Source organism: Chinchilla lanigera, unplaced genomic scaffold (assembly GCF_000276665.1).
Source record: "Chinchilla lanigera isolate Chin_1 unplaced genomic scaffold, ChiLan1.0 scaffold00014, whole genome shotgun sequence".
Taxonomy (NCBI): domain Eukaryota; kingdom Metazoa; phylum Chordata; class Mammalia; order Rodentia; family Chinchillidae; genus Chinchilla; species Chinchilla lanigera.
Window position 1 is genome coordinate 29,004,759 of NW_004955415.1, and position 25,431 is coordinate 29,030,189.

General features: G+C 40.7%; 1 protein-coding gene across 3 annotated transcripts in view; it reads left to right on the forward strand.

Moving 5' to 3' along the window:
* Kiz (kizuna centrosomal protein) overlaps positions 1–25,431 on the forward strand; it is an 87,031-nt gene that overhangs the window by 12,993 nt on the left and 48,607 nt on the right. For all 3 annotated transcript variants that reach the window (XM_005380949.2, XM_005380950.2, XM_013512366.1), the window contains 3 exons: positions 5,062–5,154; positions 13,981–14,626; positions 15,119–15,431. In XM_005380949.2, the coding sequence (XP_005381006.1) occupies positions 5,062–5,154; positions 13,981–14,626; positions 15,119–15,431 (1,052 nt within the window). The remainder of the gene's footprint in view (positions 1–5,061; positions 5,155–13,980; positions 14,627–15,118; positions 15,432–25,431) is intronic.

Below are 25,431 nucleotides of genomic sequence, written 5' to 3' on the forward strand. Positions count from 1 at the left end.
GTGTGAGAACCACTGTCTCTTCCCAGTGTTCCCCATTCCGGTGTCTGAACTTTGCCTTCTGTGTTGCCTGACCCCAAGCAAATCTCAGGACTGAGGTGCCCGTGGGGTGCTGCCTGTACATCTGCAATGCCAGGGCTGTTTCCTTCTGATAGAGTGCAGCTCCTGCTGAGGCAAGAAAGTGAATGCGAGTGAGGCAGTGTGGGCGAAGTGGGATTCTGCCCAAATTATGCTGAGTAGCTCTCTCCTCTATGGAGATGTGCTGGGCCCGTCTTATTATGCATGTACTGTTAAAATCTTTTAAGGTGGGCATCAAAGCTAAAACAGAGTTTCAACTGATTTTACTAGTCATACATACTGTGTTATTTGGAGACCAAAGACAATTTTCAGGGCTTTTAAGAATATTGATGTGTTACGTGGTTTTGAAAATATAGTATTGGGCCTGGAGGGCTGTATTGCCACTTGTCAGTATTGGATGAAGAAGTTGATAAACTCGGTGTCAGAGTGTAAGGATGAGCGAGAGTCCAGTGAGGAGCGTGGCCTCTCTCGCTCTGCTCCCTGAACCTGGCATTGGCTGTTGTCTGCAGAGGTCCAAGCCCTAGGTAGTCCTCATCTAGATCCGTTTTTCCAGAATCTCTTTGTCTTATCTCAGACAGATTGGGTTTTCCCCAAAGCAGCCCCCAAGAAGGGACTCAGCTGGGAGAAGAAGGAACATCAGGCGGCTGGGCAGGGAGACAAAGTGGAGAGGGGCACAGCAGGTATCACCAAGCTGCCTTCTGCAGTTGGCCGCTCCTGCTTCCTTGCACAGAGAAACTCTGGCAAGTGGTTGGGAGCATCTGGGCTGTGTATCCCGGCCACTGCCTGGCATGGATGAAGAACTGGTGGGCAGAGGCACAGGTGGTGGGGTTAACCAGGCCCTCTGTGGCCAGAGCAGCTCCCTGGTCCTGAGGAGTCTTAGGCACAGAGACTCTGATGGTGGAATTTGGAGCACCCAGAGCACAATGGGACAAGTGTAGAGCATCACCAGCATCTGCATAGCCCCCCACAGCAGCAGTGCCTTGTGCAGAGTCCCAATGCTGGGCACGTTGTCACTGGTTATGTTTTGGCTGGAAGTGCTTGCCCACACTTTCATAACAAAGGCTAGACGCTGGTCTCTGCCTGGTCCCAGCCCTAACTGCATAAACACACCCCTCACACACATGCATACACACACATACACACTGTCACACACAACAGACATGCACATTTGCTCCGCTCCTCTTCTTCCTGTCCTGTCCTACCCACTTGCTCCCCTCATCTCTGTCTGTCCCTCGTGTCTCTCCCCCTTCCCTATTCCTGGCTTCCTGCCTTTGCCTATCCCCAACTCCTGCCGTTTTGTCCCGCAAAAGCCTTTATGTCTCCCACTCCTTATCTTCCCACTGCTATTCTACATCTTCCTGTCCTGCACACGTGCTCTCCTCACACACTCACTTGCTCACTCACACGCACCCACAGCACTTCAAACCTGCTGAACAATTTGCATCTCCTCCAGAGCTCTGCATTATCTCCTCTTTCCCTCCCTCCAGCAGGCCCCTCCCTGCCCTGCTCTAGGTCTGTGTCACATTATCTGGGGAAGCACTTCCTGTGTGGGATTGGAACTGTTTACATGTCTGTCTTCCCCCTTCACTGTGAGCTCCTTGTCTTCCAGTTTCAGTGCTCAATATGGCACACGGTAAGTACTCAGGAAGCACTGAGGAACCACCCCTCCAGAGACAATTAATTCTTCCATATTTTTTGTCTTGTCTTTTATGGACTATGAACAGTGGTATTGACAATTGGTATTGATTATACCCTATGTCAGTGATGGTGAACCATTTAGAGCTGTCAGTGATAACAAATAACCCGCTGTGGCACGTGTACCATAGGTTACACACCAGTGCCCTATGTTATACCTTTGCAAGAGGCATTTGGGTTTAATAGCAGAGGCATTCTGAAGTTATAATATCATTATGTAAAGACTGATTGTCCTTAGAAATGCTGTCATTAGGTTATATATGCCATAAGGTACTAAGATTTGAGAACAAATAGTTTGAACTGTTATTCCCATTCCTAGTAAGCATTTTGACAGACACTGTGGGCAGGGCATAACCTTCAGACTATGACATACAAAATCTGTAGCAAAGTCCATTTTTATCAACCTGAGTGCCTTACTCATTAATATTTATTAGTTGAATAAATAAATGTTCTCTATACTTTTGATGAAAGTTCACCATGTAGGGGGAAGTGTGTATATTGGAAAAAATAGGGGAAGGGAAAATAGAAGACTGTGAATCTGAGTTACATGTCTTATATTCACCTGGGAATCAAGTCAGACAATTCATGTGACCCTGCACCCATTTCTTCAACTATAATATGAAAGGCAAGGCTGGCCGACCTTCAGTGTCTGTTCATGTCAGCGGTTCCCCTGTTCTGAAACGGACAGTCTGCTGTGCAATCCCAACACCAGGGAAAGAAGGAAACTCGCATAGCAAACGGCAGTGGTGGCAAGGTCAGGAGAACAGCACTGAGACAGAAGGGACACTGAGGGTGTGAGCATGAGGACTCAGAGGAAGTAAGCATGACAGAATGCAGGGAGGGTGTGTGCTGAGCATGGAGAGGTGCCAGAGACCTGAGGCATCTGCAGGTACCTGCCGCTCCCCTTCCCATGCCCTGCGTCTCGTTAATAGATCTCAGTGAGTGAGCTGAAAGAATGCATGTGTGTGTGTATGGAGCAAGTGAATGGAACGGTCTCTTCAGTTTGGTTGCATAGCATCAAACCAGTGCCATGAAGGAAACAGTAACAGACACAGTGAGTTACCAGATGCTTGGACTCAGTGCCCTCAGTTTATCACCCAAGACCAGATTTCCCAGCTGGAGCAGAGGATGAGGGGATTGTTGTAGAGCAGCTCTGTACCAGGCCATGCTACTGGGTATGAGTTACACAGTCCCTAAGGGAGCAAGTCTAACTGTGAAAAGTCTAGGCCACATGGCTGAAGAAAACGGGGCTGGGAGTCTGCAGCAGCATGAAGGGATGCATTCTAAGCCCTGGTGTGGAAACAGAAGAAACACTGAGGCCCGATGGGAGAAGTCAGGAGCAACATGGGAAAGACCAGCCGTTGGAGATGGAGATGAAAAGAAGACATGTACTCTGACATTGACTTATGTATTTCTAGCAGGGGAAGTCTTGGAAAGAGTCATCTGTACAGTATTTTACAGACTTTCAAAATACTTTTAAAAGTAACTGAATCCTTAAGGAGGTGGGACTGGGAAGCCTCAGGGAACTGTAGAGCACAGCTGAAAGCCCCTGTTCACCCATGTTCCGGGATGGATTTGATGGGTAATAACCAAGTGTCATATGTAAAAATGAAAAGTAAAGAAAGATCAAAGCCCTTTTAGGTGTCAGTCTGTCACCCAGGTGATGTAGAGTTACTTTGTATCAGTATTGATTTATAAGAGTACCATTCTCATTTCAAAATACAGTGTATAGTTTTTCTTTGCATCAGTAATTTTGAAAAGAGACCTGTAGTTCAGTAACTTTTTCAGATGTGTTGAAAACATCCTAAATTGAGCTCTTGAAAATACCTTTGTTACTGTTCTTCAGAAGACCCTTGTGCGGTTATCACTTCCATTTTGCTGCAACAAAATGAATTGAATAAAACTCTTTTGCTTTCATGGAAGTGCTGTCTTTGTAAGGTACGGCTTTGACCCCAGGTGATAAGATCAGGGACAGTGCCCACCGATCTCAAAGAGCGAAAGAAAACATTTGTAGTCATAGAAAAAAGAATGTTTGTTTAACTTCTAATTATGTATTCTAATCCATCTCCTATTACTTTTTAAAGACAATTTCTCATGGAATCTGTAAATTATGCCTGCTTAAAACTCTTAGAATTAAAAGTGAAATATCTCTAAATTCAAAGACCTAGATATAGAACAGAGAGTTGTAAATTGTGTTTTCATAATTGCTTTGTCTTCATCTTTTCTATTTTATCATTATTATCATGACCTTTAAAACTTTAATTATCTATTTAGAGCATTACTGCCCTCCATCATGTTAATAGCATACTGCTACAGGAAAAATAAATCCCTGTTATTAATATATGGGGCAGCATATAACACCTTTTAAAATATTATGAGGGAAACACATCAGTTTTGGTTATTATTGCCTGTGCATTTTGTGCGTTTGTCAATACAAACCCAGGCCTGTGTCATATTCGAGCTGAAAGCTAAGGAAACAGCTTCCTAAGTCCATGATTCCATAGGTGTGTATCTAGTTGCAGTGCATAACTGCCTAATTTAGAAAATGTTTTGATACTGTACTTCTCTGTAATGGACCACAATCAGTGACTTTTTAAGCTTTGACTACTAATGTACTGAATTAAAATGCTTTTTATGCCTTGCATTTAAGAAAAAGGTCATTTTATGATTGGAGCACTTTCATCAGTTATAGTGGGGTAATGATCCAGACAGCTTTATATAGTTTTTAATTCCAAAGTAAAGTTGATTTTTATAGTACAGATGAATATCTACAGAGTATTTTTATTCCTAGAAAATGGAGCTGCTTTAAATTGATGATCTAGGGGATAGTACTCTCAATTGCTGTGACTATTAGGATGATTAGGTTATGGGGATGGCACATAAACAAGAAGTCAGTAGGACTGATTTTTTTCCTTTGTTTTAGGACAAAACTTTTTAAAGAAAACATTAATATTTTACTTTCATATTCAAGTAACTGGATTGTTACAATAACTTTATGATTGTCAAACTGTATATGTATATATCCATGTCAAGATTTTATTCTGTAAATAGATGAAATGTTAAAAAGTCCATCAAACCATGTTTTATTTAACAGCATATCTAATGTTTTATAAAATTTCAACATTTGCTATGTGTTATTTATGAAATTGTATAAGATAAGTTGAATTTCTTGGCAATATCAGCTTTTACTGTCTGCTTCATTTTTCCTTTTATGTTGTAAATACTGCAAGATATGGACATTTTCTAGTAGTAATGAAATTTACTACAAAATCAAACTTTGTTTCTATTTAGATTGAATATGAGACTCAAATTAAGAAGATGCAGCTATTCTCAAAAGATAGTCTGGGAATAGAAGATGAACTGAAAGATGAAGGCAGAGAAAAGGTAATAAATTAAAATAATAAACTTCCTGTTGGTAGGTGATTTCTGGAATGTTCATATTTTAAGATATTTTAATAAAATCACCTTATTGTACAGATTGTTTTGATTAAATCTTAAGTGATTCAAGATTTTTGCTTATAGAGTGTTGCTTTAATGTCTAATTAAATTTACTGAACGGCAGTCACTTTTGGGTTAAAATTTAGATTCCAAAGGAAAACCTCGGTGTTGTTAGTAGGTAAGATTGTGTTTTTCTAAATAATGCTTTGTAGCTACTTTTCGTCTTTCTTTGAGAAATGTTTTAAATGAAAAGTAAACAAAATGTAGCATTTGACTTCTTTCTTTTCTGTGTAATTTTGTACATTTTAACCTTTTCACAGAGAAAGTGGAAAGAAAGATTGCACATCTAAGCAATAGACAAAAAGACTGGCAAGGAATACTTAAATAAATTCTGCTATGTATCTGCTGTAATGCAGGCTTCTAATCCTCCCGCCTATCTCCATATAAATGATTCTGTTCAAGACCATAGATGTTTTCTTCACTAAAAGCAGTAAAGCTCTTTTAGATGAAATGTCTAAAAACATCTTGTAATAACTTGGAGCATGCTGGCAAGAGTAGTCACTTGTGACTATGTGTGAAACCCCCTCAGCCGGTCGATATTGTAATAAGCAGAAATGTTCGCATCACTCCATTATTCAGAAAAGCCAGCAGCGTGCTTGTTCCTTAGGCTGCAGCATTCATTAAGAAAAGCTTACTGGGCTGAAAGCTGGGAACTGATGATAACGGGATATGATTTTCATATTTAATGCTTTCCTTGGAAGAGTGTGTGTGCTACAGATTGATAGAAGAATCAACTGCTACTTTACTAAAAGACTTTCAGGTTTGCCCTATAGCTACCGATGGAATCATTCAGCCAAGAAATTAACTTTTTCTCCTTTTACCTGCTTTATATATCTGCTAAGCAGGCTGCCTGGCTGCCAGTAAATGTTATTATGCAGTTAACTGTTTGGTATTTAAGACTCTTATCAGAAAAGAAACAGAGGCCACACTATTTTGTTTTTATAGTAGGAGGAAGGTTTTAGTTTTTCTTTCTTCCATGCATTAGCAGGCATTAATCTGAGTTTATAGGAAGTTTTAGTTTTCTTTCTCATAGATTAGAAAGTTTAAAAAAAACTAGAATTTAGAGCATTCTTTAAACTGTAAGATAAAAAACACCAAGCCCCAGCAACCTTGACCTATATAAAAAGGCCTTTAATGATAAATGATCTATATACCATTAGATGTAGGCCCAGTATGGGATGATGTGATAGACTTCTAAACCATATGGTTTTTCTGTTTGACATCTGGTCATGAAATAATTGACGTGCTTTTAATCTATAAACCGGTTTGTTCTTTCTGTGCCACTCCTGATAGACACATTGTTAGTACAGTGGTATCAATGGTACTTAAGTAAAATGGGACACTTTCTTTTTCTATTTGCACTACTGATTCCTTACCTTGCATATGGTTATGGAGTGTTCTTTTAAGTCATACTTAAATAGAGACACAAGATATACTGCTGACAATTCCTTAAAATGTTTCACTTAATAATTAGAAGTGTTTTCCCTTATTCTAAAAGGTGTTATCTTCTGGGAAGCTTTGACTATTGTCTCCAGCTAAGAATCAATTAAGTAACATTTTGAGAAACTCGTATCTTGCCTTTTCCAATTTTCCATTGATCTTCAGTCAATTAAAAGATAAATATATTGCAACAAAATCATGACTTAACCCTTACTTTAGACTTAACTCCAGAGCAGTTCCATATCACTTGAGTTCTCTTTGTTACCAGAAATCTGAGCACCTCATCTTCGGCCAGCCACATGAATTCATCTCTACCCCAAGTTGTTTGTTTCCAGGGACTTTCCTAATTCAGGATCTAGTTGTTAAGCAGCTGTTCTGTTTGAGAAGCGCAATAGGCCCCTCTGTGAATGTGGCAACTGTTGTCCTCAAGGTGCTTCTAAGGAAGCACTGTTCTTTCTAGGGCACAGGAGTGTGTGATGTGAGATGGTTACAGACAGGTGTGGCTGCATGGGGACAGCCAGGACCACTTTCTCCACCATGAGTGGGTGACCCAGACTTTGGGGGAGGAGGTGTTAGAGGAGGATTAGGCTCTGGCTGATGAGGATGTATAGACAGGCAATGCGATGGCTAATGGAGTAGAAGCTGGAAAGTCCAGAGTGTAGATGCCATCTGGCAGAAATCTAAAGAGCTTAATGGGAACATTGTAGAAATGACTTTCAACGCGGGCATCCTAAGACCTGGCACTTGGAGTGCAGGCTCAGTCTAAGAAGAGCTGCCTCCTCCTAGGATTAACACTTGCACATGTGTGGTGGGCAGGCGAAGGACTTGTGCACAGAGCAGTTGGGTCCAGGGGAGCAGCTGCAGGAGGTGAGGCTGGCAGTGCAGCTCAGGGTAGACTGGGAAGGATACATGGAGCTGAGGTGTGGGGGCCAACTACGCAGGAGTTGCTCCACAGTGCCTGTGCCAGGGACTCACGGAAGGGAGAAGCTTCATCAAGTCAGAATTCTGAATCATAAAAAGATAGCTTTAAAAAATGGTTGTAAAGCAAGTACTGGAAGTGTGGTTGTACCCTATATAGTAATTTCAGTGTCAAGAGGAGTCATCAGGTAGGTGGTGGTTGTGTTTTTCATGTAAAACCTTGGCTCAGTTCTGCATTAAGGCATCCACTGTGTGCAAGCATCTAGGGTTGTGTTCTCACAAAGGGTAGAAAACTAGTCTGCTCGCTCTCTCAGCTTGTTTCAACTCTTACTTTACTTAGTAAACTTTTAAAAAAATGACAACAAAAAAATAAAATTCAGGCCCTGTGTGAATCCTCACCAGTTTTACTGTCTTAGTCCTTTCCCTCTATTATATATTGCCATTTTTATTTTGGTATGATCCCTGATTCCATTTTTAGACATGTCTGTCTGCTTGCTTAGTCGTGTTGTATAAGCAATGACTAGAGAATATGTGTAAAACACACACCAAAACATATGTACTAGGCATTTGTGGATGAGAGTTTCCATTTTCCCATGGGGGCTCTGAGGTTTTTTTGAACTGTTGTATTGTAAACTATTTTCCAGTAGAAGCAGAAGGGACTGGCAGCACCCTGCCAGGACTGAGAACCAGGGAGGCCAGGAGATCTCATCACAGGACTGGAGGCTGCTGGAGCAGTGTCACCTGCGCTGCTGTAACCTTCCCCACCTGCTTCCAGTGTCACCTCCCTGCATGCTTGCAGTACTTGCAGTACTTAGTGGTGACAGTGGGCAATGACCCCTGCCTGCATATGAACTGCTGCTCTCAGAATCTGAGCAGTGCTTGCCAGACCAGGGCAGCCACCTAGGCCCAGGTCCTCTCCAAGGGTAAAGGGATAGACAGGTGGTATAGCAGAAACTTGGTGGAGGTCAATATCACTGAGGGACAAGGAAGTCCTAGCACTGGTGCCCTGCTTAAAGAGCAGATGACTTAGCTGGAATCCCCCAGAAGTCCATTCTAGCACAAGGATTTGTGTACATGCTGTCACTTGGTTGGGAGGTGGTCCAGAGAAGCACAGCTGAGGAATGAGCGAACAAGCGAGTGAGGAAAGTGACATAAAGAGGGGAAAGCGGCCCATGAGAATGCAACATTGATCACCTGGCGCCCAAGCCCCTGGGAACTTCGGAAGACTGCAGAACAGGCCTCAAAGGAGACCTGCCCCAGGGAAGGAGAGGAAGGTCCTTCCCCTCTATCTCAGCCACCTGCAATTGCACCGGACTCTGCATTCTGGCTGCTGCACACCAGCCAAGAGACAAGAGCTCTTGGAGACCCTGGGCATGTACAGCATGATGAGGTCCAGGTCTGGGCCTAGCCCTCCCTGCTGCACTGGACAGCAGGTGGAGGAGGAGAGGGTGGGCTGTCACGTAGAGTTCTCTGTCCTGCCTTACAGCATGCTGTAGTGTGCATGTACGCACATGTCCATTACAACTCTTTACAAAATAGGAACTATTTTTACATTCATCTTACACATTAAGGAAGGGGTGCTTAGAGAAGTTACATGACTTGTCTCCAGCTCACATAACTGGTAAGTGGTAGAACAAAGGTTTGGATCCCAGGAAACTGGTCTGGAGTCTTGTTTCATTTTCTATGTTTTTCCTTTTTCCTTTTTTCTTAAATTTGTTTTGGTCTAGGGTGTTAATATATGCATGTTTGTGAACTCACACTACTTTTAAGTTTATATAATTTTTGATGAGAATATAAAATAGTGCCACCACTTTGGAAAACAGTGTGACAGTTCCTGAAGAAGTTAAACATGTTGTTACTATATGACACAGCAATTCCATACTTAGATAGATGTTTGAGAGGGAAAACATGCACACAACAATCTTTTACAGATGCTCATAACGGCGTTATTCACAATAGGCAAGAAGTAGAGACACCTTGCGTGTCAGCTACTAAAAGGAACAAAGCACTGACATAGGCTCAAAATGAATACATCTTGAGAACATTATTCTGAATAAATGGAACCAGTCACCAAAGCTGTGTGTTGTGACTTATGTAAAATCCAGAATGGGGAAATCTACAGAGGGAGTCAGTGGTTGCCCAGGCCTGGGAACTGATGGGGGAAGATAGGGAGTGGTTTCCTTTTGGGATAATAAAGTTCAAACTGATTGTAGTGTTGGCTGTGCAATTCTGAGACATAGCAAATACTTTTTAAAAAGATGTGTTTTATGATGTGTGGATTATATCTCAGTAAAAACAAGTTTGAAAGGCTTAAATCAAGTTGAATCTATTAAATTAGAAAAAAGAACAGACAAGAATAGCAATATTCTTATTCCTGACATACTCTTACATGGACATATTTTGGTGAACTTCTTTTTCCTGTCCTCCCTTTCTCCTGCCCACCCACCCTACCCACCTCTCCCTTCCTTCCTGCCTGCCTTCATTCCCTCCTTCCTTCTTTCCTTCCTTCCTTTCTCTCTCTCTCTCTCTCTCTCTCTCTTTCTTTTTGTGGTGTTGGAGATTGAACCCAAGGTCTTGTGTATGCAAGGCAAGAGCTCTACCACTGAGCCACATCTCCCGTCCAAGAAAGGTCTGTGTTTTGATTTATCTTTTCATAGGTCTGTTTTGTTTTCCTGTTTTCATTACCATATCCAGACCTTTCTTTCATTTGTAACATTCATTTGCCTTATTTTTGCAGTCATACAGGTTGTTGTAACTCTTCCTGATTGTATGTAACACTGTAAATGAACTCATTTGTCTATACAGCTATTTTTTTTCCTGTTAGGCTTAATTCCTAAAGGTGGATTTCCATGCAGAATTACTTAATCAAAGACAACAACTGGGTTAGGACTCTTCTTGGTGCTCAAATCCTTTTCCAAGAGGATTCTGCCCATTTATTCTTTTTTGTTTTGTTTGTTTTTGAGCTCGGTTCTCACTTATGTAGCCCAAGATGGCCTTAAGCTCACTATGTAGCCCAGCTGGCCTCAGTGTGGATTTGAGCTACTCTGAAGTGGCTTTTCATTTCAGCCTGAAGTATTTCTTCTCTGTAGTATTTCTTGCATGACAGGTATGGTACTCATAAACTCATTCTCTCATTCTTTATCTAGGAATGTCTTAATTTCTCCGTCATTTTTAAAGGCAACTTTCAGTAGATATACAATTCCTGGTTGATAGTCATTCTTTCAACATGTTTAGTATGTCTTCCCAGTGCCTGCTGAGCAGGCATGGTTTCTGATAAGAAATGACCTTTGATCCTACTTAAGTTCTCATGGATATGAGAGCATCATTTCTGTACAGTTATTCCTCATTTAACAACCTACCTGTTTATCGACTGCTCGGACTTACTACCTGCTGCTTGGACTTATGACCTGTCTTTGTGTGTGTGTGTGTGTGTGTGTGTGTGTGTGTGTGTGTGTGCAGTTCTGTACATCTTGTTTATAGAGCCTCAATGTCTTTTGTTGTATAACCTATCTTGTTTATACAGTACTGTAATTTTGCTAATTGTACTGTACAGTATTATAGTATTATGTTCTGTTATACTTCACAGTACCACATGTAAGAATTGTGCAAATAAAAGCAAAGTCATCAAGTTGGAGTTTCCTTTAACCATTGCTTTGTTTTGAATATTGTAATGTACACACTACATACAGTTCCTTCTTCAGTGACCCAACTCATTTAATGACCCAGTTGTAGGAATTTAACTTGGCTGTTAAACAAGGAATGTCTGTGTGCTGCCAAAGCAAGCTGGCTCTATTTTCTTTTTCAATAATTTCTGTCTCTTGTTCTTTTGTTTCTTGCAGTGCTGGGGATGGAACCCCGGGACTCATGCATGCTAGGCAGACCTTTTACCACTGAGACACAACCCAGCCTCTATGTCTTTATTGATGGACTGCACATGGACATAATTCCTATACTTTGCATTACTTTCAAAGATGCAATTTCCTTTAAATCTTTGTGCATATTTAGTACAGCTAATTCAATGTCTTTGTCTGCTATATTCAGTACCTGGGTTTCCCCATGGAAAGTTTCTCTTGCTGCTTTTTTTTCCCTTTGTGAATAGAAGTCAAAGTTTCTTGTAATTTTTCATAATTTTTTGTTGAAATTTATACATTTTACATAATAAAATGTGTTAACTCTATGATCAGATTCTCCTCTCACTGAATGTGTTGCTGTTGTTTGTCTTGGTGTTATTTGGTGACTTTTTGAACTCATTACTCATTGTATAAAGTCCATATTCTTCTTCATGTGTGGTCACTAAAGTTACTGTCTAGTTGACTCAGTGATCAGCCAATGACCAGACAGGATGTGATGAGTGTCTTAACATAGCATAATGTTACCAGTACCTTGGCATAAGCACCTCCATCTTGAAACGTCACCACACACCTATGTTATGAGCAACACACATGCACTGCTGCTGAATGACTGGGAACACCCAGAACTGCTAACTCCAGAACATCTGCAAACTCCAGATGATTTGATGCTGAGCCACTCAGCATATGACACCTCTGTTTATAGCCTGCCTTAACCTAGGAAAAGGGGTGTAAAACCCAAGCATTTCTAGCCCCAGGGTCCTTCTGGGGACCACCATGAATAGCATGGACTCTGTGTAGAAATAGCACTGGCTACTCATTTGATCAGCTTGTATGGTAATGCTGGGCTAAGACACATTGGTTCTTCCTGTCTGCCTGGGAAAAGTGGTGTCCATTTGTGTGATGAGCTCAGCAGCTTTGCAGCTCAGGAAGGCATGGCATTGGCCACACAGACTCTACACAGGAAGGAGGGGCATGGGCTCCAGCAGCAGCACCTGTGTAGATAAGACCAGTCTCCAGACACTAAGTGTGGGCTTTAGCTCCAGAGTGTTGCTGGTAGCTGATGAGAGCAAGAAGCTTGGGCACAGACTCTAAACCTACAACTGCTTGTGGAATCAGCTTGCATAGCAGCAGCACAGTGCAGATAGAAAAGGACACTTGTAGTATCACCCTGTGTCCTAGCATGGCCGAGTAAGCAAGGATGTTCCTGGCACCCACATTCATCTTGGGTTGCTGGTGTGTTCTGCTCACCAGGCCACCCTCAGTCATTAGCAGTGTTTCTTCAGCTCATCCTGGGCCTCCACCCGGGTGATGAACTTGCTATGCTAAGGCACTGGTCTTTGTGGGAATCCTCTAAAAAAAAACCCTCTAAAAAAATAGAGAAAGAAAAGAAAAGAAAAGAGAAAAGGGAGGGGCATACAAAGAACTACTGGAGGTTTCAAACACATCTCCCATCTATCCCATATGTCTCTCTGAAATAAATGTTCATATGTGTGGAAGTGCTTTTGTCCCTTTTGAAGAAAAACACTTAATTTTCTGAACACTTTAGGCTTATTATTTCTGGTTTTGCTTCCCACTATGTATCCTTGATCAAGCCACTGAGCCAATCCCTCTGCTTCTGTCTCAATCTCTGTGCCCTTCTCAGTAAGAAACTGTTCACTTTTGCCAGTAAATTTGAAATGCTTGAAGCTAGGCATGGTGGTACACACCTGTAATCCTAGCACTTGGGAGGGTCACAAATTTGAGGCCACCCTGAGTTCAGGTGAGTTCAAGCCTGGCCTGAACTGCATAATGAGACTTTCTAAAAAAAACAATAAAACAAAGTTACTTGAAGATATTTTTTAAAAACTGATGTTACTTATAGTTTAGCTATAAGTTACAAGTATTTTGTGGAGGTTGCAGTATATTTTTTTGGTTTTTTTTTTGGTTTTTTTTTTTTCTCCGGTACCGGGAACTGAACTCACGACCTTGTGCTTGCCAGGCAGGCACTTTTGCCGCTGAGCTAAATCCCCAGCCCCATGCAGTATATTTTAATGCCATCCTGAAGGATGATTGTTGGAAGTATTTATAGTACATGTAATGCTGGAAATAATTTTGAAACCTCCAGTAGTTCTTTGTATGCCCCTCCCTTTTCTCTTTTCTTTTCTTTTCTTTCTCTATTTTTTGATCAAGTTCATTAAATCTGAACTCTGAAGAACTCTTAGAACTCACGGCTTTTTTGTTTTGGTTTGGTAAGCATGCAGTTCAGTTAAGTATGTGCTTTTCTTTTTCAAAATTATACATTCCATATTCTCTGGCCATAATTGCTTTATGAATCAGCACTGTTACTAAAATTAAGTAGTATGGACTGTATAATTTTTGCTCATTTGTTGTGTGGAAAGACATGCATTTCATAAAAGATGGTAAATGGTGACCTGCATGGCCATACTTCCCTTATCTCCCTCCATTTCTGAAAGCAAGCTCATTGTTTCTGTGCACTATGCTTAACTTACACTTCTCATTGCAGATTGCAGTACCAGCCGGAATTAACTCCAGTACGTCCATGTCAAGAGGGTTGTATCAACCAGCAACAATCTTTATGGGCCTCCAAATGTCAACCCTCTCAAGCTTTGGCGATTTCAGCACAGAGCAGGAATCTGCCCAGCCCACAAAGAACTTCTCAATTCCTAACCCACATTCATACCGACAGACAGCCCCAAGCAGCAGAGTGACAGACAGCTGTGTAGTACAAACTCCTAGTGACATGCAGTGCTTAACTAAGTCTGACAAAGTAGATGGCAAGACATCTCTTCAGAATGGTGAGAAGACGCCAGTCACAGCCCAGGCACTGTCTGAGGAGGAACAAACTCATTGCCTGGAGATAGGAAGCAGCCCAAGGCACAGCGAGAGTAATTTATCTGAAGGCAGAAAGTCCGCGGAACTCCATTCCTTGCCACAGCAAAGATTAAATCCCAAGAACAGAACCAGTGATTTAAAGTGTGACAGTTGCAGCAGATCAGAGGGATCAGAGGGGGAAAGACTGACACAAGAGCATATCGAAGTTGAGGAAGAAAGCGCCAACCTGCCTGTCTCTGCCCTATCAGTTTCCAAGCACTGTACATCTGAAAATAAGAGGTCTCCAGAGATGTGTTCTGCTGGGGCCGCTTCCCCAGGTGGGATAAGAGGCAGTGCTCACTTGCTGGTTTTTGTTGGTATTTATTTTTTCTGGGTGGGGAGTAATCTTAAGGATGGACAAAATATACCCCATTTTATCTCTTTCGTTAAGAACCCAAACGGTAATGTTGTCAATAAATTACATTCTGATGAGTTCTTTATAGTGTGTACCTGGACATTGTTTTGAAAGTGAATTTGCTGATTTTTTAACTCAATGATTTTTAAAAAACATTAAGTATTTTTGAGGGCTGGGAGTGTGGCTTAGTAGTAGAGCATTATGTGCTTAACATACACATGGCCCTCTACTTGATCTCGAGCACCACACATTTTTAGTTTTCTTATTAAAATTAAAACAGTTTCGAATTTTTAACTCCTATGATTAACTGTGGATTGTTTCTATGTGTTCTTAATTGAGGGGTCGTTCTGCTCTGTGTTACCTTGATTCTCTGTGACATTAGTGACCATTGATCTGTGTGGTGTCCCCCGTGCAGGTCTCCTCACCCACAGGGACACAGAGTCGTGCAGGCCCTTGGAGCATGTGCAGGAAAAGCAGGAGGAGGGAAGTAGGAGCAGTAGCAGCAGCAGCCTCACGGTCTCCATCAGCGAAGATGACCTGATATTAGAGAGCCCAGAACCACAGCCAAATCTGGGCGCCCACATGGAGGGAGAAGGTGTGATACAGGCCTTCACCCTAATCCATGCTGAGCAGGAAGGTGTCCTAGCCACTGGAAAAAATGATGGTGTTTTGCAAACCCTGAGCTCTCTTGATTCAAAAAAGGCATCCTGCACTACCTCGCCGAGACAGTAAGCCATCCTTTTTTCTTCTTTCTTACTGTTCTATTCTTAATTGTAGACAGTTTCGGAGACCATTTCCCTAAGAATGTATCGTTGAACACTCAACTGCAAATGTATACATTTCTTAATCTCGTAAGTAGTCTTTTAAGATAAAATCTAATTTTTCTTTTCCTTTCTTTTTGAAACTAGCTTTTTAAAATAATGCTCATTGAGTCACTGTGATTGACATCTTATATTTATCCAGATAGTCACTGTTTAATTCATAAATCACCCTACCTACTCTCAAGCCTTTTAAAAAATAAATCCATTTTGGAATTTTGTTACCATAGAAGACGACAGGTAAATGTACAAGCAATTCAACTTTAAGAAATTAGTAGCTAATTAATTACTTAATCTTTTTTAACTTGCTATAGTGTCGCCTTTCTGATATAATTAAGTGAATTAAGTTCTCATTATATATCAAAGTGAGATTTCCTTTTCCGAGTGTAAATGTGAGGACATTCAAATTTCTAGTGTCAAATAGGAATATCAGTAGCACACATTTTCAACACTTACAATACTCAACTCATTAAAGCTAATGTATGCTTTTTTACTATTGATTGGAGATACTAGGTGCAGAAAACTATTAAAAGTTTTTGTATATCTACTATGTAGAAAACTCAGCTGTTTAACACTGATTCTATGATGTTTAAAAAATAGTGCTAATAAAATCAAATCTATTTTGGGGGAAGAAGGAAGTGAAGATCCTCAGGTAGATTCACATTTTACAAATGAAGAAACGAAGGGCAGGACACAGAAGTGGCACAGTGGTCTTTGGGCCAGAGCCCTCCTTACAGCCCGCCTCCCTGACCTGTGTGCCCGCACAGTCTGCAGTTACTTGGTGGCTGGTCAGCGTCCTTCCAGCATCCCTGGTAGCATTGAATGTGCACCACCTTGTACATGCTCCATATGAAGTTGAGAAGAAACAGCGTTTTGTATTGTTGGATGAAGTATTCTGTGTTGCTTGGATCTAATTGATCAATGGACCTGTTTCATTACTGCTTGCTTACTGGATCTGTCAGTTACTGATAGAGATATGTTCAAATCTACATCTATAATGGTGGATTTGTCTACCTTTCTACAGGTCTGCTTGTTTATGCCTGTGTGTTTTGATGGCCCTGTTGGGGATGTACACATTAAGGATTTTTATGATATTCCTAGGTATACAGTTTTGCTTATTTATGCCTGGTATGCTCTGAGCTTTCCTGATTATGGTTTTGGGTCTGTAATTAATTACTGCTTCAAATGCTTCTTCTGCTCCTTTCTCTTTTTGTTCTTTCCAGTATTCCCATTATATGTATGTTATATCCTTTATAGTCCCATAGTTCTGGGATATTCTATTCCATGTTTTCCCTCTTTCTCTTTACACTTCAGTTTGAGAGGTTTATATTGACAGCATCTTCAAGTCATTGATTCTCTTTTCTTCTGCTTTTTTTCTTATACTACTATTTCTTCTTCTTTTCCTTGTCCCCTGCTGCTGCTGCTTTTCCTCTTTCTCCTTCTTATTCTTTTGCTTCTCTCTGTCTCTGTCTCTGTCTTTCTCTCTTTCTCTGTCTTTCTCTCCCGTGCTCTTGCTACATTGTCCCGGCTGGTCCCTAAATGCTTGGGCCCAACGAGGGTCAAGGGACCTCAGCCTCCTGAGTAGCTGGGACTACAGGCTGTGTGCCCGGCTAATGATTCTTCTCTTAACTGTGTCCAGTCTTTGGGTTTGGCATGTTCTGGTGAGTTTGATGTTTTCTTTTTTTTTTGAGTTTGAGTTATATAGGTCATTTAAAATTAATTGTTCTGGGGCTGGGGATGTAGCTCAGTGGCACAGCGCCTGCCTGGCAAGCACAAGGTCATGCGTTTGATTCCCGGTACTTTATAGTAAAAAAAAGTAATGTACTGTAAAAAAAAACCACAACCAAAATACATAAATAAATAAAATTAATTGTTCTTTCTAAGCCCACATGTTAAAGAATTAAGCTGTTTTTTTTCCTTCCAATTATAGTACCATAATTAAAAACATTATGATATATTTCCATTTGGATTCAACCAAAGTTTTCTGAACACCTGCTAGTCACAAAGTTCTGTTCCTCGAACTGTGAGATTATGACAGTTTAAAATGTGGCTCCAGGGCTGGGGATTTAGCTCAGCGGCAAAAGCGCCTGCCTGGCAAGCGCAAGGTCGTGAGTTCGGTTTCTGGTACCGGAGAAAAACCAAAAAAAAAAAAAAAAAAAACAAATAAAATGTGGCTCCAAATTCTTCAGCATTCCTCTTGTCCTTCCTTTGAATCTTGGTGGGCTTATGACTGCTTCCAATACATAGAGCATGGTGGAATTGATGCCACATGACTTCTGAGGTTGAGTTACAAAAGGCCATGCTATTTTTACCCTATTTGCTGGAACACTCACAGAAGCACCTATATAAGAAGGCTGGCTGTTCTGAGGCTGCTGAAGAAGTTACATGTAGGTGCCTGGCCTGTCATCCCCGCCAAGCCTCTTCCCTGTAGCCATCCCTACCAAGGAGCCCACCAAGTAAGTGCAGCCTTCTTGAACTCCCCAGAAAAGTCTGTCCACCACTATCACCAAGTGATCTCTCCTGATAACATGTGAAACACAGGCATCGCCAAGCAAGCCCTGCCTGATGTCCTGATTTACAGCATCATGAGCTATAATACCTTGGCTGTTGCTTGAAGATGCTAGGTTTTGGGGGTAATTTGTTAGGAATCTACAGATAAGGAGGGAAGGAGAGCATTCACCTAACAGTAAGTGTTGAGCATCTGCACCGGTCCTGCTCTAATGGTGCTTGTGATTGTGTTCATATCTAGGCAATAAGCAATCATGCAAAAAGTGTGATGGTGAAGAACAGTTACAGGAGAGAGAAGGTATGGGTGTGACTTATTGTAAGATAGGGAAAGTCTCTTTCTTAAGATGGAATTTGAGTGGAGGCCTGAAGAAGTGAGGGCAGTGCCTCATTACACCATGCCACTCCCTTCTCTGTCCACAGAGACTGCTCTGTGCTTTGCCATTTACTTCTCAGTGGCTCTTCCGTATCTGGGAGTCAGATGAGATACGTCTGGAAGAATAGCATAGCTGGCAGAGGGAGCCACAGGGCATATTCTGTGCCATGGAAGCGTGGCTGGTGCTTCCACTGTGGGGAGGTGAGTGCCACAGATGGGGAAGGAAGTGCAGGGAGATGTCGGCACTCTGAGGTCACTAGAGAGTAACCAGAACTAGGAAAATGGCCCAAGGCTGGACTACACATGTTCAAGGGCAAGAGCGTCAGAAGGAACCAGCAAAGTGAAAAGCTGCAAGGAAGTACAGGCTGTGCTACAGATGCAGGTCGTGTTCTGAGTGGTGTTTGGAAAGATGAAACAACCTTCCCAGGTGAAAAAGCTGGCTCAGACTGATGGTCTTGTGGCAGAATTCATGCTCTTAATTTCTTCTCTCCTTCTACCCAACCCAGCCCTAGTGGTAATATGCCCTGTGGTAGCACTGGCTCTGTGTCAGGCTCTAACTAGTATAGCACTGAACCTTTACCACTTTACAGAAGAGGAAGTTGAAGTATGGAAGTGGGGTAACATGCTCCGACTCATGAGGTGGCTCATTGTGCCTTGAACTTGGCCATTGTGGTCCAGAGTTGCGTTCCAGGTTGCTATCTGCTGTTGTCTCTCAGCAGCTCACTCCTGCGAAGATAGCTGGAGTAGCATCAAGGATAATATTTTATAGAGCTAAATAAGGAAGCTCAAGAAGCAAATTAGATTCTTTAATTAAAAAAAGAAAAAAGAAAGGAAAACTAAGCGGTGGCAATTTGGCCTTTTGCTCCATCCACATTGATTTTTGTGCCTCCCAGTCTCAAATAGGCTGATGAAGTGCTGTGTGCTTTCTTCAAGCCTGAACAAAGTGCTCACAAAGTTGCTTTGTTCTCTCTCTCCTGGAGTGTGACTGAAAGCAGAATGGAATGCTGCCTTTTAAACTAAGTAAAATGAAAGCCTTGGTTTCTCAAGGTCATAAAAATGTAATCACACAGATTGAATCCTATCCCGTGATTTTTAATTTAACCCCTCTTCCAAGTTAAATATAGGAAAGAAGTTACTGCATCTGAGGAAGGTTTGCTGCTGGAAATCATATCACCTAGAATGTTAGAGCAAAATGACCTCTTAGAGTTTACCCTAAATTCATCTTACAAGGGACTGTAAGTATATTTCAAATACAGCATTTCTTCAAATATGATAGTGCCTTCAGGTGTCTGTTCCTAGAGGCTATTTTCATCAAAAGTTCCTCATTTTTCTGGGACATGACCCCTGACCTTTCAATACAGGTAGCCCATGTGCCTTTTCTTGCCATCCTACAGATTCTGGGGATGGCAAGAAAAGGATTCTGGCCAGATTCCTTGTTCCCAGAGTAAGGTTGTGCATCACACCTGTTGCGAAAATAACCCAGTGCCATTAAATGTGGTTACCAGGGCATCTCCTTTGTGTTCTGCCTGCCACTTCATTCCCTACTCTTGCCTGTATCTCTCCTGTTAGCGCACCTGTTTTTATCTGAACACTCTAAGACTTTCCTTATCCTTATTTTGGTTTAAATTTTCAAAAGTTCAGAATGACATTTACAGTGAAGTAGTTCTAAGACCTCATCAGCAGCAAAGTAAGTGGTAATCAGTGTCACTACACAGAAAATACTAAAGGACTCCATTGTCAACTTCCACCCCACCTTTGCCAGCCATTCCATTGTAGGCTGTGGGCCTTTGTCAGAGCCTGGGTGACCTAGAACAAGAGAGATAGGCACTGAGAAGCACTTATAAAGGTGCTCAGGAGTATAGGTAACTAAAAGACTAAAATCTAATCATAGGACTCCAGGATATCCCCAACACACAGACACACACACACACACACACACCCTTATCACATCATCATGGCTTCTGTGTAATAATGGGAATTTAGCTGCAAGAACTGTGCACACAGGCCTTATTTAAGAAGCTTCTAGGGAAGCTCATTGACAGGAGGGAGACAAAAACAAAGGCATGCAAGGAAATATTAGCCTCTGCTACCTGCACTCTAGCTAGCCAGATTCTCCTTGCAGGCCTACCCTAAAGGATAAATACCTAATACCTCATGTCTGGTTTTAACAGAAAATTATAAGGTGTACTAAAAGAAAAGAATGCATAGTTTATTTATTTATTTATTTTTCATTCTTTTCCTGTACTGGGAATCGAACTCACAACCTCGTGCTTGCCAGTCAGGAGCTGTGCTGCTGAGCTAAATCCCCAGCCCCAAGAATGCATAGTTTAACTAGACAAGTACCAGAACTAGACTCAGGTATGGCATATGTTGGAATTATCAGACTGGGAACTTAAAATATTTGTGATTAATATAGTAGAACTGTAATATAAAAAGTGGACAATATGTGAAACCAGTAGGTGTTATAAGCAGGAAAATAGAAATAAAGAATTGGTCCCAGGTGTAGCTCAAAGGTAAGACACATGCTTAGCAGTGCTTAATATCTTCCTGCGTTGAATCCCCAGGACCATAAAGGAAAGAAAGAATCAAAAGGAGGTGCTGGAACTGAACCATAGTAACAGAAATGAAGAATACCTTTGGTTGGCTTATCAGTAGTTTGGATACTAGAGGAATCACCAATTTTCTATTGATGATGAGTCTAAAAATTTCTATGTCTGTCTTACTTCACTTAGCATAATGTGTTCAGAGTTCTTCCATATTATAGCATGTATCAGAATTTCCCTCTTTTTCAAGACTAAGTAGTAGTCTAATGTAGGTACACAACATTTCCTTTAACTATTCACGGGCATTGGAGAGCTGATATAGCCTTGAGATCCTGATTTCACTTCTTTTGGATAAATACCCAGAAGTTGGACTGCTAGAACATATGGTAATTCTATTTTTAATGTTTTTGAAGGCTCTCCATATTGTTTACCACAGCATCAGCTCTAGTTCAGACTCCCAACAGTGTACAAAGGTTCCAATTCTACCACATCCCTGTCAACACTTGCTATCTGTTGTCTCTGCTAATCGCCATCCTCACAGGTAGAAAATGACATCTCATGATTTTGATACGCATTTTCCTTATGATAGTGATGCTGAGTATCCTCTCGTGTACCTATTATGTGCTTTATGGAGACATTGGAAAACTGTCTATTCAAATCGGTAGCCCGTTTTTTTTGTTTTGTTGTGTTTTTTTGTTTTTTTTCCTCCGGTACCGGGAACTGAACTCACGACCTTGCGCTTGCCAGGCAGGCGCTTTTGCCGCTGAGCTAAATCCCCAGCCCCCGGTGGCCCATTTTTAAATTGGTTAGTTTTTTGCTGTGGGGTTATAGGAGTTCCTTATATATTTTGGAAATTAGCCCCTTTTCTCACCTTTGTCTTGCAAACATTTGTCCTATTCAGTAGGTTGCCTTTTCTCTCTGTTGACTGATTCCTTTGCTGTGCGGAAGATGTTTTGTTTGAGTCAGACCTACTTGTCTATTTTGCTTTTGTTGCCTGTGATTTTGATGTTATATCCCTGAAATCATTGCTAAGACCACTGTCATAAAGCCTTTCCCCTATGTTCTGTTCTAGGGTTTTTTCAGATTCAGATTTTACTTTTAAATCTTTAATCCATTTTGAGCTGATTTTAATGTGTGGTGTAAGATTAGTCCAACTTCAGAAAGTGGGTATCCACTTTTCTCAACAGCATTTGTTAAAGAGACTATCCTTTTCCCGTTGTGTATTCTTAGTATCCTTCTCAAAGATCAGTTGTCTGTATATAGATAGACAGATTTCTGGCTTTCTACCCTGACATATATGTCTGTCTAGAGGAATCACCAAGGGATTTGATTTGATTACTTTAGCTTTGTAATATATTTTGAAACCAGAAATTATGAAGCTTCAAACTTTATTTTTTCTCAAGATTGCTTTGACTGTTTGGGGTCTTTAGTGGTACCATGTAAATTTTAGTACTGTTTTTCTGCTTCTGTTTTTTAAAAATGCTTTGGAATTTTGGTTGGGATTTCATTGAATGTGGAGGTCACTTTGGGAAGTATAGATATTTTAAAACAACATTAAATTTTCCAATCTATGACCACAAATACCTCTCTGTTTGTGTTCTCTTCAATTTCTTTCATCAGTGTTTTGCAGTTTGCAATAAAGCCTCTTGCCTACTTAGTTTATTCCTTAGTTAAGTTTATTCCCAGTATTTTATTATTTTCATGCTATCATAAATAGGATTATCATTCTGATTTCCTTTTCAGATAGCCGTTAGTATATAAAAATACAACTAATTTTGTATGTTGATTATGTGTCTAACTTTACTCAATTTGTTATTAGTTACAACAGCATGTTTGAGTATGTGTGTGTGCGTAGTCTAGTTTTCGATGAATATGTCATTTGCCAACAGGAACAGTTTTACTTCTGACTTTGCTGGCTTTTATTTTTGTTGCCTAATCCCTCTGGCAAGGACTTCCAGTGCTTACTGAATAGGAATGGCAAGTGTGGGCCTCTTTGCCTTGTTTCTGATCTTAAAGGAAAGCTTTCAGTTCTTCACCATTGAGTATGATATCAGCTTTGGGCTTTGCATCCATGACCTTTACTATTGTGGAGGTAATTTCCTTCCAGTCCTGCTTTATTGAAAGTTTTTTATCATGAAATGATGTTGGGTTTTGTTAGATAGTTTTTTACTTCTGTAAAAATGATCCTGTGAATTTTATCCTTCATTCTGTTAATGTGATATATCACATTGTTTGATTTTTTTTGTATGTTGATTTATCCTTGTATCCCAAGCATAAATCCCACTTTGGCCTGGCATATGAGCTTTTTAATATGCCCTTGAATTTTGTTTGCTAGTATTTTGCAGACATTTTCATATCTATAGTCACTGATGATGCTAACTTACAGTTTTTACTTTTTGTGGTGTCTTTGTCTAGCTTTGGTATCAGGGTAATGCTGAGTTTAAAAAATGAGCTTTAAAGGGTTCTCTTTGAGAAGAATTTGAAAAGGGTCAATGTTACTTCTTTAAATGTTTTAATAAAAATCGTCCCCAGTGAAGCCATCTTGTCCTGGGCTTTCATTTGAGGATAAAATTTTTATTACAAACTCACTCTTCTTACTAGGTATATTTGTGTTCAGACTTTATATTTCTTCATGATTTATTTTGGTTGTGTTTTTGTGTTATATGAGTAATGTATAAATAGACAAAAGAGAAGGTGGGATCATACTAGTTTCTTGTGGTCTTTTATTTCTGTTATTCATTGTAATGTTTCCTCATTCATTTCTGATTTTCCTTTTCTTCATTTTTTTAAGTGTAGTATTGTTATATTTAAAATATTTTCATGAATTCAACAGTTGTTAATGATTTTGAGTATTTTTATTTTAATTGGCATATAATGTATGTATGGGGTAAGGTATAATATTTTCATAAATGTATTCACAATATAGTGATCATACAAAGTTATTTGGCATAACTATCACTTCAGACATCTCACTTTTCTTAGTCTAGGTAACAATTTGTCAATTTTGTTTTTTTAAAGTTGCTGTTTCGTTAATTTGTTTTCTATTCTTTCTGTCATTTATTTCTGCTCTAATTTTTACTATTTCCTTCTGTGTACTAACCTCAGGTTTAGGTTATTGTTTTGAGTGTTCCCTCTTTTTTTAACATAGGTTTTTATTACTATAAAGTTTCCTTAATACTGTTTTTGCTGTATTCTGTAAATTTTGATTTGTTACATTTTTTTGTTAGTCTCAGAATATTTTCTGATTTCCCTTTTGATTTCTTCTATATTGATTGGTGGTTCCACATTTGAATTTTCCAGTTTTCTTTCAGCTGCTGATTTTTAATTTCATTGCATTTGGTCAGAAATATTCTTGGTTATGATTTCAGGCTTCACAAAGTTGTTATGATTTGTTTTCCTACCTGATAATGTGTTCTATCCTAGAGAATATTCTGTACATACTTGAGAAAATATGTACGTACTCCGCTGCTGTTGAGGGGGCTGTTCTGTATTAGTCCGTGAGACCTATTTGATCTGTGGTGTTGTTCAGGTCCTTGACTTCTTTGTTGATTTTCTGTCCAGTTGTTCTGTCCATTATTGAAAGTGGGAGAGTGAAATCTTCTGTTACTGCTTTCCGATGGTTGGCACTTGGCAACATTTTTCCCCGTGCTTTTGATCATGCCTCGTAAAGACATGAACAAGGACTTCCAGAACTGCCTAAGAAAGTGGCAGGAACAATGCAGTAAGTGTGTTTAAGGTGTTCAAGCTAATTTTCAAACTCAAAAGCCCATGAGATTCTGGTTTGCTCTTGGGATGCTCACTCTTGGGCGCTCCTACGCACAATGCATGGAGACTCTTAAAAATGAAGATGATAGTGACAACTTGGCTACCACTGTTTTTCTAGAATTCCTTTTGTCATTTGATTTCGAAGTAAATTCCACCATTTTGTAGAGATGTCACAAAGGAGTGGTCAGGTGCTCCCTGCCAGCATTCTGGGGCCAACAGTGGCAGGGTGGGGAGGGGAGGAGGACAGAAGAATGAAGGGGAAGCAGACACCAGGGTGCCAGGGAGAGAGCACAGAGGACTTCTGCCCCTGCTGGGGAGAAGCCAGACAGGCCAGGGCTGTAGCAAAATAGACTCCCTGCAAACCACACTTGAGATCTGATACAACCGATTCTGAGTGGAGCAGGTTTACCCAGGATTTTATAATGTAGGGAAGAGACTCTGGGAATCAGGTTGTGAGTGTTCCAAGCCCCAGATAAGACAGAATAGAGCAGAACATGGGTAGGTTTTAAGAAAATAAGCCTGCGTAGCAGTAGGCCTCAAGGAGAGGCCACGGATAGGCGCGCTAGTCACTTGTCCCAGCTAAGTCTGAAGTCACCCAAGCCCAGTCCTCAAATGCACTTCAAGCTCCTTCCCAGATGTTCAAATTAAGGCCTCAGACATTGTAGAACAGGAAGCAGGCCACCTATACTGTGCCCTGACTGTGCCCAAATTCCTGACCCAC